Genomic DNA, 14,621 nt, shown 5'->3' with positions numbered 1-14,621 from the left:
TAGAAGAATGGAGACAGTCTGCTACATGGTTTTTTCACTGTCGGAACAGCAGCCCCATGGTTATATTCAGGGTGAGTGGCAATGCAGGACCAAGAGAGTGTGCTGAACCCTGTCCACATCACCAAAATAAAACTCCACCACTCTACAGAGAACACCGCCCTCTCTATATTCTAGCCACAGGGCCTTTGCACATGCTCTTCCCTCCTTGTTCAATGTGCTTCCCTCCCCTCACTCATCTGTTAATGCCTACTCAATTGCTGATTCCTCAGGGAAGACTTCCCTGACTCCAGTCAAGGTCAGAAGTTCTGTTACAGGTGTTCATTGCTCCCTAATAACAAGTAATAACATCATAACAAGTAATCATTAAGATAACATCATAAAAAGTAATAATTAAAGATTCATTTCTTAGTATTAACTCATGCTTCCCCAGGAGACTGTAAACTTCATGCAGACAAGATGCACATCACCATGGTCCTTAGGGCCACAAGCCTGGTACACACTAGGTATTCAAAAAACGTTTGTTGGATGAACAAATGATTGGAGTGCTTTCTTACTGCTCAGGAAAAACTGCTGGGCACCAAGTACCAATTGGACAGGCTGCAGGCCTGCCCCAAGCCCAGGAAGAAGACACTCCAGAGTCTTAACACCTAACCCTTGCCAGGTCGGGAGGCAGGATGGGAAGGCAAGAATCAGAGCACCTCTGGGACAAGAGAGGGGGACAAACCACACAGCCTAGAGGATGGGGAGCCCCCAACAGTATATGGGAACTTTTATAAGTGTTCGTGAACACAGACGTGTGTAACACATGCACAGAGCACATGGAGCTGCACGCACATTGTGCACGACATGCGCACGCGCGCGCACACACGTCTATATCCTCCCAAACAATGTGGGTGCATGTGCACCTGCACATCCCTCCCCTGCGTGGTCACCCTCTAGAGAACTGGCTCTGACGAGCACAGATGTCTGTCCTGCTCCTCCTGACCTCCAGCTCCGGGCTGCCTTGGGTGAAGTGCTCCAGTCTCCCTGACTTGGTCTTCTCCTCAGTGCAAGAAGCTCCCCCCACCTCTGACCCTCCAGCACCTGGGGCCCTACAGAACTGGACATTCACCTGACAATGCCAGAGGATCTCAAAGGGCTCACGTATCACCCAGAGACACAAGGCCTGGAGCAGCCCCGCAGTCTGTCCCCCCGGCTTCTGCAGAGAACGCTCCAAAGCTCCTCTCTTTCCCCTCTGCTCTGAGCATAACTGAAAAGACAAGCTCAGTGGTCCAACACAGAACCTTCTGGCGGGGCAGCCCTGGTTGGTTAAGAGCCTACAGCTCAGGGTCAGGCAGTCTTCTGGTGAATTTCAGCTCCATCACTTGTTAGCCCTGGGGCCCTGAGCAAGCTGTGTGTTACTTAACATGAGCCTCCGTTTCCTCACCTGTACGGTGAGAAGGATGGCACGTGTGGGGGGTTAGAAACAGTGCGTGTGAAGTACCTGTTTCCAGCCAGGGCTCACGGGGGACAGCCACACCCTCAGAGGTCAGCTCGAGGTCTGGAAGGGGCATTGGACATGTCTTAGTCCATCTTGCCCATTTTACAAATAAGTTGCAAAAAGAAAAGCAGTTTCTGCCCTTGCCACCCAAGGTTGGCCAGGACCAGAGTCGGTGGTCAAGGTCAAGCCTCTGCACCCTGGGTCCCCACTCTGTCTTGTCCACCACTGGGCATTCCTTTTGCTGTAACTGGTGGTGGGTGTTGGGGCTTAAGGGCCTCAAAACCTGGGCTGGGGGAGGTCAGGGAGGGGCAAGGGTCCAGCCCTCCAACCCGGCTGGGAGACCAAGCTGGAGATGATGGCCTTTCTTCTCTCAGCTTCTCCACTCCCGTCAGACTGCTGCCTCCCCGACCAGGATGGATAACGAGCCCACAGAGGCCAGGCCCGTGCCTGGTGGGGGCTGGGGAGGACCCTCACAGCAGGCTCTGCCTCAGCCCTCAGTGCAAATTAAAACATTTTCCTTTTCTTCATAATTTTTTTTCCTGACACAACTGCCCATGAAACATTTTAATAACATCCTAGAAAAGGTCATGGAGAAGGAATTTCACAGTCCCTGAGCAAGCAGCTATAACTTCAGCTCCTCCTGCAGCAAAGGAGGTGGAAAGATCAGGCTCACCCTGGAAAATGGGGGGTGGGGGTAGGGATGGGGAGGCCAGGTCAGGCTGGCAGGGTGCCAGGTGTGGCCACAAAATACGCTCCCAGCTAGAGGCCTGGAAGTGCCCTGGAGGAGACTGGGAGATGATGGTGGGTAAGCAGGGCTGCCTAGGGGAAGCTCCTGCACCCAGCATCACACTTCTTGACAGCAGCCTGAGGTCTCATGCCCATTCTGCAGATGAGGAAATGGAGGTCCTCAGACTGACGTGGATAGAAGGTGAGGAAAGCAGGACCCCCAGTTCCCCGGGAGGTCCTGGGCTCTCGTAAGCACACAGCCTGGGTACTAGAATTTATTATTGGGTTAAATAGGCTTTCATGTCTGCACAATCCCACAGCCCTAGGGCCAGGGGGTTGAGAAGGAGGTGGGCAAGGCTTAAACGAATGCAGCGACTAGAGGCTGGCCAGGGGAGAGACACTCAAAGGAGGCTAGATGCATCCATTAAACAAGCAGAGAGGAACTGGAGAAGGCAGTGTAGGTGGCAGGCAGGAGCCATTGTGAGCACCTGCTCCCCACTGGTGGCCCCAGAACAGACTGGGCCGAACCCATTGTCCTTGGCACCAGCAACTGGTCACCAGCCAAGGTATGTCCTAGGTTCCACAAACCTTCCCCAGGGCCACGGGAACTTGGGACTGCAAAGTGAGACCACCATCCCCAGCAAGAATACTGGGGAGAAGTCCCTAGGCACCCACCAAGACGGACACCTGGATTCTTTGCCATGTGGTCCCCGGCTTGCTGGGGCCCTGAAGTCCAGGCTGCTTGGGTGTCCTTCACCCTGATGTTTGAAGATGGCTGGGGGGAGCGGGGCTGCAGACACTCTGGCACTTGCTCTCCAGCTGGGCCCCTAGAGGCTGCAAGAGGATCCACAGGGGGGCCCCCAAGCACCAGGTGACAGATTACGAGGAGCACTTTGGTGGAAAACGGGGGGCCACAGCCTGGGGAAGCAGGCAGGGAGGGAAACAGCCACAGTAGACTTAGTGTTTATGTCTGAGGGCCCGCCTAGCTGAACATCTGTTTGAAATATTAATAACTGTCAGATGGGAAGGGCCTGGGGCTCAGTACAGTTTCACACCATCTGTCGGTAGAGTAAACACACTTCAGAACAGTGGGCCTGGGATTAGCAGGCGATGGCTTGGATAAGAACGGAGTAAGAGCGGAGCAAGATATGGCAGCGAGGACCCCGAGCCCTTCCGTGTGGGCAGAGAAGAGCAGCAGTGAGCTCAAATCTATCACAGGTACTGAGCACCTACTAGGCGTATGAGCTGAGCTTACGTAGCAACACGTCTGCTGCCTTGATCTGCCAGACAACCAGTCCTCTTTGCTCTGCTAACAGAAGCCCCTTCCACATAGCCCCTTCCCCACTTCTAGCCCACAGAGTTTGCACGGAGTGGACCTAACCCCTGGCTCCACCGGCAAGAGTGTGACCCATCTCTGGGAGATGAGGATCAAGATGATGGGCTCCAGCATGGCTCAGCAAGGAGACTCAATTGTGGGACTTGTGCTGGAACTAATGAAAAAGATGACTGTTTTCCCACTAGGGTTGATACATTGGTAAGAAGCAAGCCTGGGGGTGTTGGTGTCCCTCTCGGCCAATGTAAGAAAAGCAGAGCCTGGTGCTAAAGTCAGATTCTTGCTAACGGAGTGCCTGGGTACAGCCATGCCTGGTATCATTTATACTTTGATTTATAAGAGCTGATACACTTTTGGCTTGAACCACTTAAGAGTTTGTGTCCCTTGCCAGCAAGGGTACTAAATGATACGAATGGGACACTGGAAGGGCCCTTTGTCAAAGTCCCAGCCAAGGGCAGCTGGGGATGGCCAGGCACCCTCAAAGAGTCCATTCTTCCCTGGTGCTTAGAGGGACGGTGGCCCTCCTCGGAGATGGCTGCCCCCATCCCCACTAGAGGGCATTTCTAGGGCTCCTGGCTCACCTAGACTCAGTTCCTCTCAGGGACAAGGCAGAATACTGGTGTTCTCTTCCCACATTGTTGCCGGGACCCTGGGAACCCCATCATAAAGACTCCAGAGGTTTTAAGACACAAACACCACAGCTTCTAGGGCTCAGGCGCACCGCCTTCCCTGACTGCCCATGTTTCTTGGCCCATTCCCTCTGGCTGCCTCCCTGTGGTCTTCCCCAGAGCTCAGTAGCCCGGTGAAAGAGCAGGACTCACCAGGACTGTCAGCACAGATGTCCCCACGGTGACGTTCTCATACAAGCTGACGTTGTACAGCGGCTGGCTGAAGATGGGCCGGTTGTCATTCTCGTTGATGAGGGTGATCTTCACTTTGGCGTAGCCCACGTGGTCAGGCACGCTCTCGTTGGCAAAGAGCTGGGTGTGCAGAGCAGGGGCCCAGGTGAGCTCTCGCATGCTCCCGGAACCTTGTCCCCCTAAATCCCACTGGGGTCTTTGCAGGTCCAAACCCAGAGTTCCTGTCTGAGTCAGTGCCTATCCCAGGTGTGTGCTGCTGGGAGTCTCTCCATCAGGGACTGGAAGCCAGGACGGCTGCGGATTCTGCTGGGGCCTGGGCCGGTGGGGACTTGGGCAGTGAGGCTCCTTATGGGTCTCAGGGGCCGTGACCGTGTCTGGTAAATTGCTGCTCAATTCCCAGACATTTCCTTGTCTTCCTTGAAAAGGGAGGCTCAGCCCAGCCCCTGCCATTGGCTCTGTGGGCTTCCTGGAGTTGGACCCATAGGGGAAGAATGGGGAGAGCTGGAAGGGGGAATTTCAGGAGATGGTGTCACCCTCTGCCTCCCCTGAAAGCCCCCCACCTGGCGAAGAAAAAGGGAGGGGGGCCTTACGTCAAAGTCGTAGCGGTCCACAGTCTCATAGTCCAGGGGGACGGCCACCCGGATGCGGATGTCTGCTTTCCCTTGGACAGAGGTGGGGGAGATGATGAAGTGCTGGGAGTTGTTCCCCACCAGGTACACCTCGAACATGCTGTTCAGGCCCTGGGGCAGAATGGAGAAGAAACCAGTCAGAAGGGGCTTAGGAGGCCACGGGTCCGGAGCAGAGCGGCTTTGGTGGAGGTAGAGAAGGGACAGGGTCCATAGCAGGGCTTGCAAGCCCCCCACCCGAGAGCGGTCTGGCCTCCTCTGGGTGACCCCAGTCTGGCTCTCAGACCCTGCCTCCTGCCCATGTCCGGGCCCACTGGAAGTCTCTGCTAGTTCCTTTTGCCTTTGTTATGCCTTCAGACGCCCCAAATATCCCTTCCAGATGGTTCGGTTCATTTCCCATCTCCTGCTCCCTTCCTCAGGCCCAGTGACCCCAACTGGAGAGGTTCTGTACCTGCAAGACCCAGCAGGGAGACAGGACAGAGGGTGGGAAGGGAGGGGAGAGAAGCAAGTATGTGTCCTTGGCAGGCGTGGGCAGGAGAGGGCAACGGACAGCGCAGGGTGTGGCTTCTTCCCCTCCCTCCCCCCAGAAGGTGTCAATCAGGGAGAACACTGGCTTCCTTACACATGGAATGGGAATTTCTCAAGCAGCTAAATGGTGAAGTGAACCCCTGTGGACCCCCTACACTGTGGCCAGCTAGTGGTGACCCGGAGGACACTGGGTCCTAGGTAGCTAGGAGCTGCCATGTCCTCCAAGGGCTCTGTTGTGGCCCAGCAGCTCAAGTCCGTGGTTTCCAGTGGGAGTGGGTGGGTGTGTGCTTCACTCCAAGTCAGGTGTTTCTGATCCTTCTAACAGGGCCAGAGCTCACAGAGCCCTCAAATACCACTTGGCTTGTTCCAACACAAAGGGTGTGAGGTTTCCATACTATCCAAGACCTCAGATCCAAAGAACCATTGCTGAAGGTGGGAGACGTGGCTTCCTGACTCCCCAGAGTCTGGTCTGCTCAGAGATGGATTCAACTCCCTACAGGGGGGTAGCTACCCCCAAATAAGCCTCCTTAAACCTAGGGGGACGGCTTGTGGTTTGTAACCAATCCGTGGAGAACCTCTCCTGACCCTTACTGCAGATGCCACCGGGTTACAGACCTGGGCTTCGAGCGCCAGGAGGGAATTTCCGCCTGCCCATGCTGCTCGCCCCTGGCCCAGTGCCCAGCATAACCCCACTATGTGTGTGTTTCTTTGGAACTGAGGGCGGGCAAAGGAAGCATGCCTCTCTTCTGGTTGCCCAGGGATGCCTTCCAGAACCTGTTCCTGCTGGGAAGGGAGCAGCCAGGCCATCTGAAAGCCTTTCCTTGCTCAGAAGGGGATGGTCCTGGCAAGACTGGAAAGGATAACCCCCAGTGAAGCCTGAGAATTCACGAGATCCTTCCAGCCCTGGGACTGTCCCACAAGTGGTCGAACACATTTGTGGAATGAACGCACATGAACATTTACCCACCAGTCTCTTGAGTTTTTGTTTTTGTTTTTTCTATTTGCAATTACAAATTACCAAAACAGGAACACTGCCAATCTTGGGGTCCAGACAAGCAGCAGGGCCTCCGAAGCCCCCCCAACCCAGAGTGGCTCCCGCAGATGGTGCAGGCAATGCTCCTGTGGCCCTGTCAGCTCGTGGAGTCCTCAGTTCTCCCTGGCATGGAATCCATTCGTCTGACGGAGGCCCAATTAAATGCCCGAAGGGGCACTAATAGCCAAGGCCGGCAGAGTGTGACAGCTCCAAGCAGGTGACACCAACGCCTCTCCCTCCACCACAGGACTTGGAGGCCGGAGAAGGTGGGGGTGGGCTGAGCTGTGCCTGGGCCGATGGAGCCACACCCCCTCCGCAACCCCTCCCCCATGTGCCCACCGCCCCCCTCCCCCAGCCCTGGCCCTTCCCAGGCTCACTTACCAAGTTCTGTCAGTGGGAGTTGGTCAAAGGTATGGAGACAGAGAAGGAGCCGGAAAGGCACGGAGAAGAGGAAGAAACCGGAAAGAAAAGATGGTGAGATCTGAGGTCAGAGGAAGGCAGAGGGGCCAAGTGGACCCTAGGAGCATACCCTGCTTCAGAGGAAGAGCCCCTTTCTTGTCTGAGGGGCCCCAAACCCAGAGGAAGGAGAGGGAAGCAGAGAAAGAGGGTGCCAGGGGTCCAGAGCACACTGGGTCCTCACCCAGAGGGAGGTCGGGAAGGGGATAGCGCTGGGGGAGAGAGGGATGGGCCACACTCCTATGTCCTCCTCCCAGGAGCTTAGACCACACCCCTGCAGAAAACGACCCTGAGCACTGTCACGTTTCAATCTTCCTAACACAGAAAATGCTAAGACCTGATACATACAGACATGGGAAGTTTTTACATAGCTCTAAAGTGTAAAGGGCACGCTGTGGTCTCCCTGTCCCTGCTGGTCCAGCTGCTGGAGAGCCTTCTCTAGAGGCCACCGCACCTCATCCAGGGGTCTCTTCCCAAGCAAAGTCATGCACATATGACGAGCTCCACATATCCGTGGCTTCCCTCCCCACCCCCACACCCCCCCGCAAACGGCAGCACACGGCACGCATCGCTCTGGGTGGGGTTTGGTCCCAGAGAGCCGGGTCGTGAAGGATGTTCCCTAAGTGTACAAACAGGGGCCGATATGAACGACAGCACGGCACACAGTTACTGGTATCTGCTCTCTGTCAGACACTGTCCAGAATAAGCACAGAATTCTCCTCTGTGGTTTCTGGGGAATGTTGGGCGTCCTCAAAGTCCCAGAGCACGCCCCGGGCAGTGTAAACCCACAGGAAAGCAGGGACACAGTGGGAGCTCAAGAAGCCACTGGGTTTTGGCTGCTTTTCCTCACCCAGTCCTCTGGGTGGTCCTCTTCCTACAGGCCGTAGGGTGGAGATGAAGGAACATGGGAGCTTGGAAACCTCTCCAGAGGAAATGGAGTTCAGAGAGGTTGAGTGAGTCACCCAAGGGTGCACAGCCTTGTTGGCAGCCGAGTGGGGATAAAAGCCGAGGCCAGGGTGCCATCTAGGCTGAGGGAAGTGGGGTCAGGACCATAGGAGTTCCCAGAGCAGACTGAGGAGGCAGAGGTAACGTTGAGCTCCCCAGGGTGGAATTTGAGCGAGCGCCAGCAGATGAGGCCAAGCCAGGAAGGCTGCCTCAAGAAGGGGAGTTCTGAACTGGCTTTAGGAACGAAGGGAAAATGAGCTAGAAGAGGAGGGGTTCCATATGGAGGAAGTGGCTTTACACGCGGAACTCTGTCCTTAGCGTGTATCAGAAGCACCTAGAGGCTTTGGTAAGCTACAGACTGTTGCCCTCAGCCAGGACTTGTGAAATTAGAAATTCCTGTTAATTTCTACTTCTATCAAGCTTCAGGTGCCGCCTGCCCTGCTACTTCTGGTCTGGGAGCCACCCACCCCCTGCCATCTCTGCAAAGGCATGGAGCAAGAATGAGGAATTAGTAAGGAGGCAGACTGGGAGCGGATTTGCAAAGGTGTGTGTGGGGAAGAGCTGGCGAGATTGTTGGGATAGTAGGAGGCTGGGGCATAGGGGCTGCCCATGCTCCCTAGAGAACTACATTGTGCAGCTAGGGCTGTGGAAACACCAGTAGGGGCAGGCAGGAGCTTAGCGGCACCCACAGGGTTCCAGAGGGGTGAGTGGGGGAGAGGCACAGCGGGAGTGCTCCATCGGATCACCCAGCAAAATCTCCTGGGAGGTCTTTAAAATATCCCCATGACTAAGCTGTACCCCAGACCAAGCAAATCAGATGTGGGTGAGGAGGAGAGACCAGAACTCTGGACCTCAGAACATTCTCTACATTATTCATTCTAATGTGCGTCCAAAGGTGAGAACCAGTAGGGCAGAGAGGTGCTTCTTCGAGCAGGGCACAGGGACAGGTAGCTGAGCTTTATCAAAAACATCATTAGAAATGCATCTTTTGGAGGGCACCTGGGTGGCTCAGTGGGTTAAAGCCTCTGCCTTCGGCTCAGGTAATGATCTCAGGGTCCTGGGATAGAGCCCTGCATCAGGCTCTCTGCTTGGCGGGGAGCCTGCTTCCCCCCCTCTCTCTGCCTGCCTCTCTGCCTACTTGTGATCTCTGTCAAATACATAAATAAAATCTTAAAAAAATAAGAGAAATGCATATTTTGGGCCATGCCCAAATCTACTCTTTGGAAACACTGGGGTTGTGCGGCCAGCACTGTCCAGCCAGCCCTCCAGGTGTCTATTACTCCCAGGTTTGAGAACCGCCAGGAAGAGCAAAGCAAGGCAGGGAGCAAGCCTGAGAGCAGGGAAGAAGACTGAGCAGTGAGGTGTGGTGGGTGAGCCACTGCGGAGAGAAAACAGAGTAAACAGCTCATGGGGTTGTAAAGGTATGGGGGTGGGGGCTGGAGCTGCCACGTGGTACCCGGACAGAGGACCAGAGCAAGGGTTGGAAGAGATGCCTGGGAAGTTGGGACTCAGTGCACTGTGGACTCAGCTTGGGTACCTGACCCCTCAGGCCAGGTTTCTGGGTCTCAAGGAATGAGGTCCCTGCCCTTCCAGATTTGCCACCTGGGGCGAGTTCACTCCCTGCTGCAGTGGTCCTGAGACCCCCGGGCAACCTTCCCGCTAAGTCTCATTAAATGCTCAGCCTGTCCCTTTCAGAACCTGCCCAGCGGCCAGGTCCTGCTGGGACTTGGCTTGTGACTGTGGACCCCCTTGGGCTGGGATGTGTGTGTGATACTTACCCAGGTCACCAAAGCGGTGCGGAACCCCGATTAACTGCGGTCCTCTGCCAGGCAGCTCCTGTTCATTAAGCCCTAACTGTGTGCCCCACCGGACTTAACCAGAATCTTTATGGACATCAGCATTCGCACACCCCTTTCTTGGAGAAGGAAAGCGAAGCCCGAGAGGGCAACTCGTTCAGGCCTCACAGCTGCCAGCGAAGGATCTGAAGTTGGGTCTGTTCTGTCTCTGGCTCCGTGGGCACTCTCAACCACCCCGCTCTCCAGCCCCTCCCACCGCACAACACGGCTCCCAACAAAGAACTGGCCTGGGAGGGCGCAGGTGGGTGGGCTCCTCCCACATTCTCCGAGGGGCAGGACTGAGGCCCAGGGAAAGGCTCCTCTGCCAAGGTCAGGGACCCAGGCAGGTGGAGGGCTAGAGCCTGCCTCTCACTCGCTGCCAGGCCCAACGGGAGAGCGGTTCACTGGGGCTGGGAGGGAGGGTGTGGGGCGGACAGAGGCAGGAGGCCCTCTTGGAACTGTTGAGGGGCAAATCTGTTGGGAAGGGAGATAAGGAGGAACATCAAAAGGAGTCCCAGTGTGTGTGGAGAGGAGGCCGGTGGATTAAATTCTCTTCCAGCTGGGAGAGGCGATGAAAAGGCTGATAGCTGGCAGCCGCGGGTCTCGGAGCCAAGCAGCAGCGTTGCCCTCCCCGCACCAGGCTGGGGCACCAGTGGCTGCCTGCGGGGCTGCGACAGCTCCGCTTTATTTGTTTAGAGGAAGGCGGAAGGACACGGGAGATCACGCCTCGCTCCCCACCGTCCCCACCCCGCGCAGCCAAGCCGCACTGCGCTCCGCTCCTGGTGACTGAAGGCTTGCCACCCTGCGGAGGGCAGCCGGCTGGTCCAGACCTCCTTATCAGCTGCTGCCAGAAGGGGCTGTCCCGCCACCCTCAGCTCCCCTCAGCCCTGCCTCCCCCCCACCTCCCGCTGCTGGACGTGGGCCGTGGCCTTGGGAGCGGTGGCCCAGCAGGCACCGCCTAGAAAGTACACCCTTCCTAGCCTTTCTGCCGCACCCACGGCCAGCGGACCCACGTGCCAGGGGTCACTCGGCTCCATGAAGGGACCCAGCCGCATTTTCCCCAATTAGTAACTGAGAGCTTTGTATGTGCTGGGTCCCCTGCAGGCTCCCTGACCACTCACAACTCTGGGAGGACCCAGGGCGGAGGTTCTGTTAAGGACTGCCTGGCTTGAGGACCTTTTCCTCCTTCCAGCCGCTGCCGCCTGGTGCAGAGCCCAGCCCTGGGCTTGCAGGGGGGTGGCCTGGGCTCTCTCAGGGTCTGCACCTGACTTCTGAGTACAGCTTCCCTTGGTTGTCACCTGCAGGCACTGGCACGTACCCCTTGCAGATGACCTGCTCTCCAAAGGACGATGGTCTGACCCAGCCCTGACTCTTCCCTGGACCCTAGGCCCGCAGATGCCTCCCACACAGCTGTTGCTTGCTTGGTTCTCACTGCCCCCTCCTCCCAGACACTTTGCTGCCCATCCACCCCTTGGAGAGGCTCATCTCCCTGCTATGGTCAGGGGAGTAGCTGATTGGGGACCAGTGATGTGATGTGCAGTGGAGAGTAAGGTTTGGCTGGGGAACAGGCTCTGTCACTCTCTAGCTGTATGGCCTTGGGCAACATACTCCCGTTGCTGGAGAACAAGGCATACCAGCAGGGTTAAGAAGCAGACTTGCCTCCTTGCACTGTCTTGTTTTGGTGGGTGATAGGAGTTAGGTTTTCTTGCCCAAGACAGGAGGCTCTCTGATAGGAACTTTGTGTTTTGTTTTTTTTTTTCCTTTGTACCCCAGATGCTAGGGGTACTGGCCTCCCTAACCCTGTGAGCTAGGATATGCCCTGCAAGGAACCTTTATTCCATTCCACAGAAGAGAAAAGACCAGGGAAGGGCAGCAAGGCCCAAGGTAGCCTTTATGTTGGGAGTGCTGGGCAGTGTTTTGAAACAAGACAGAGAAGAACCAGGGAGATCTGTGGGCTGGCAGGCTGCCCTTAGGTGAGCCAGGAATGGGGCTGGGGTCCTGAGTGCCCAGAGGCACCCCGAGAGCACCACCCTCATAGAAACTGCATCCAGGACTCAACCTGCCAGGGAAGAGCCCCGTGACCAGTGACTTCAGGGTGTGAGGCCCTAAGCTTCAGTGGTGGCTCAAAGCAACAGCCTCTTATGGTCGGACCTGACTCCAGATGGAAGCAATTGCCTTCTTCAGCTGTGGGATTTTGCACAAAAGCTCTTACTCTGTGCCTCAATCTTCTATTCTGCAAAATGGACAGAAGGAGGGCCACCTGACTGCACTCTTACCGATAAGCTGCAAGATTCTGGTAAAGTGCCTGGACCTGGTGAGGGTTCAGTAAATAAGGGTTGTTCCTTGTTCTGGAAAGGAGTGGGGGAGGGGAGGAGGAAGCCCTAGGGAAGGGCGGATTTCTATTGCTTGGCCAAAATGAAGGGGGCAGAGAGGGATGGGCAAAGGCTTAGATAAGTGTTGGGGGTGAGTGGATCCCCCCATCCGGCCAGAGGCTGTAGGTCTCCCTTCGCCCCTGTGCTTCTATTGGTCTCACCCATGCTATCGAGCAGCTGGAAATCAAAGTCCACTGAAGATGGAGCCTTTATCACCCCTTTGTCCAGCTTTTCCCTTAATTAACCCCAATCGGACACACCAATGTGAGCCTTGGCAGGTGGCAGGCCCTTGGCACTCCTTCCCGTCACCACTTCTCCCGCAGTGTCCCATGCCCAGCACACCAGGCCGCCTGCCGTGAAGGCAGAGTCCAGCGGGCCACCGGAGGAGCCGTGCGGTGGGCACCGCCTCCATCCCCCATCTCTGGCTCAACTCCCACGGATCTTCCAAGTTTCAGAGTCTGGGGGAACTGCCAACGGTACCTCCTGGCAATGGAAACCTTCTGATTCTGTCTCCTCACAGTCCCCCGACCCAGTGCCCTGATCCTGGACACAGTCCCAACCCAGGGCCCCAGCAAAGGCCACAGTACACGCTTGGTCTCTCAGCCTTGTCTTCCTCTCCTGAGTGCCAGGATTGTCTGGCCCAGAGTCTCAGCTTCTCCGCCCCGAGAGTGGGCCGCCTCTCAGGCCTGCATCAGCTGAAGGACCCCGCCCTGGTTTCAGGCTCTCAGCCCACCCATCCCCGCCCCCCCCCCCCAGGCTCCTTCGCGGTTTGGGCCCTTGAACAACACGGGCAGGAACCATTTTTCCCTGCATGGGTCATTCGTCACTATGAGTGTGGCAAGCCCTTCATTCTCCCTGGGCCTCAGTTTCCAGAACTGCAAACCGGGGTGATTCTCTAAGGGCCCTCAATGTCTGCTGTGCTCTCTCGGATTGCTTTCCACTCCTGCGGCTGCTCCAGGCCTCTCTCCTCTTCCTCCTTGGCTGCTGCCCTCTCTAACCCTCCTTTGTGTTCCTTCATCTTTTCCTCCACTCTTGCCTTGTCCCGCTCTTCCCTTCTCTCCTCGCTCTTTCTCCCCCGGTCTCTTTTCCATTTCTCCTTTTCTCCCTCCTCTTCCATCACCCCTCCTGTTTCCCCCTCCTCCCTCCTCCTCCTCCCCCCCTCTTCCCCCCCTCCAGCCCTCTCTCTGCCAGCCTCTCCCTCCTCCTCTCCCCAGGTTATCTGCTGAATTCCACACACGCCTGCACAGACGGGATCAATCCAAGGCTGCCTTGCCTTCAGCTTATCTCTGCTCCAAATGATTGATTTTCCCTCTTTAAGAGTAATTTGCTGGTGAATTCCATGTATTGCAAAAACCCCTGTGAAATCTAATTCAATCCGATCGGCAGCTGGCACTTTGGGGAAAGAATACTAGAGAGCTGTCAATTTCATCGCGTGGACGTGTGTATTATTTAGCTCACAGACGAGAGCACGAGGCAGGCAGGTGCTTCTCACCTGCACGTGCCACCTTCCCTGCCTCCCTCCGGAGGGATCTTGTCGCCGGCCCTGCAGCCAACCCTGGCTCTTCTGGGAAGTGCATTATAACGTGCACTGGGTACTCGCATTAAGGTAAATGAGGGACAGGTGCTATCAAATTGTTTTCCTGATTTGCAGCCCACTGCCCTCATGCACTACGGGAATCTCAGCCTTCCAGAGCCCAGCTATCCCTGACCACCTGCCTCTCTCCTGCATTCCAGGCTTGTCTGGCTCAGAGCCTGTTTCTCAACGTGTATAAATGGGGAGGTGTGAGGAAAAACCAGGCCACCTCTCAGGCCTGCCCCTCGGTGACCAGCTGTCCCAGTTTGCCTTGGACGTGGGACTTACACGTGCTAAAACCCAGGCCGTTGCAGGCAAACCTGGAGAGCTGGTGTCCAATGCCACGAGGCACGTCTGAAAGCCCAGCAGGGTAGGTCGTCCCCTCTGCACGGGTGAGGCGGTTATGCCGTCGGCATGGCACACAAGGCTCTGAGCATCTGACACACCAGCCCCAGTGTCTGACAGGTGCTCCTCAAAGGCAGCATTACCTTGGAGGCTCAAGTTCTCTGCCAGTGACGACGGTAACAACTACGGTAACATGGCTGACCAAGGGCTCTTGCTCAGCCCCGGTGACCTCTGTTCTGGGAGGGTCCCATCTTGTCCCCCCACCTATGTCCTCTGAAAATAACGGAGCTAATTGTAACTACCCCCCTCCCCCAAGTTGGAACCAGCCACGCTGGCCTCCATTCCCATGCCTCAGGTAAATAGCCATTTCTGGTGGGATCCGAATCTTTGGGCTGTCCCGGATCTCTAGGCATCAGAGCAATCAGTCTCAGGGTTACTTAGAGAAATGAAGTGGCTTTATGGGGACTGGCCATGAGGCCAAGGTTCACCTTACTAGTGCTTGTGGGCAT

The 14,621-nt window shown here is 56.2% G+C and overlaps 1 protein-coding gene across 3 annotated transcripts in view; it reads right to left on the bottom strand.

Moving 5' to 3' along the window:
* CDH23 (cadherin related 23) overlaps nucleotides 1-14,621 on the bottom strand; it is a 350,388-nt gene that overhangs the window by 151,458 nt on the left and 184,309 nt on the right. For all 3 annotated transcript variants that reach the window (XM_045083456.1, XM_045083463.1, XM_045083457.1), the window contains exons 11-12: nucleotides 4,990-5,139; nucleotides 4,361-4,519 (exon numbers count right to left, since the gene is read on the bottom strand). In XM_045083456.1, the coding sequence (XP_044939391.1) occupies nucleotides 4,361-4,519; nucleotides 4,990-5,139 (309 nt within the window). The remainder of the gene's footprint in view (nucleotides 1-4,360; nucleotides 4,520-4,989; nucleotides 5,140-14,621) is intronic.

Source organism: Mustela putorius, unplaced genomic scaffold (assembly GCF_011764305.1).
Source record: "Mustela putorius furo isolate JIRA1106 unplaced genomic scaffold, ASM1176430v1.1 tig00000698_pilon_pilon_pilon, whole genome shotgun sequence".
Classification (NCBI taxonomy): domain Eukaryota; kingdom Metazoa; phylum Chordata; class Mammalia; order Carnivora; family Mustelidae; genus Mustela; species Mustela putorius.
This window is presented reverse-complemented; position numbering and strand designations above follow the sequence as displayed.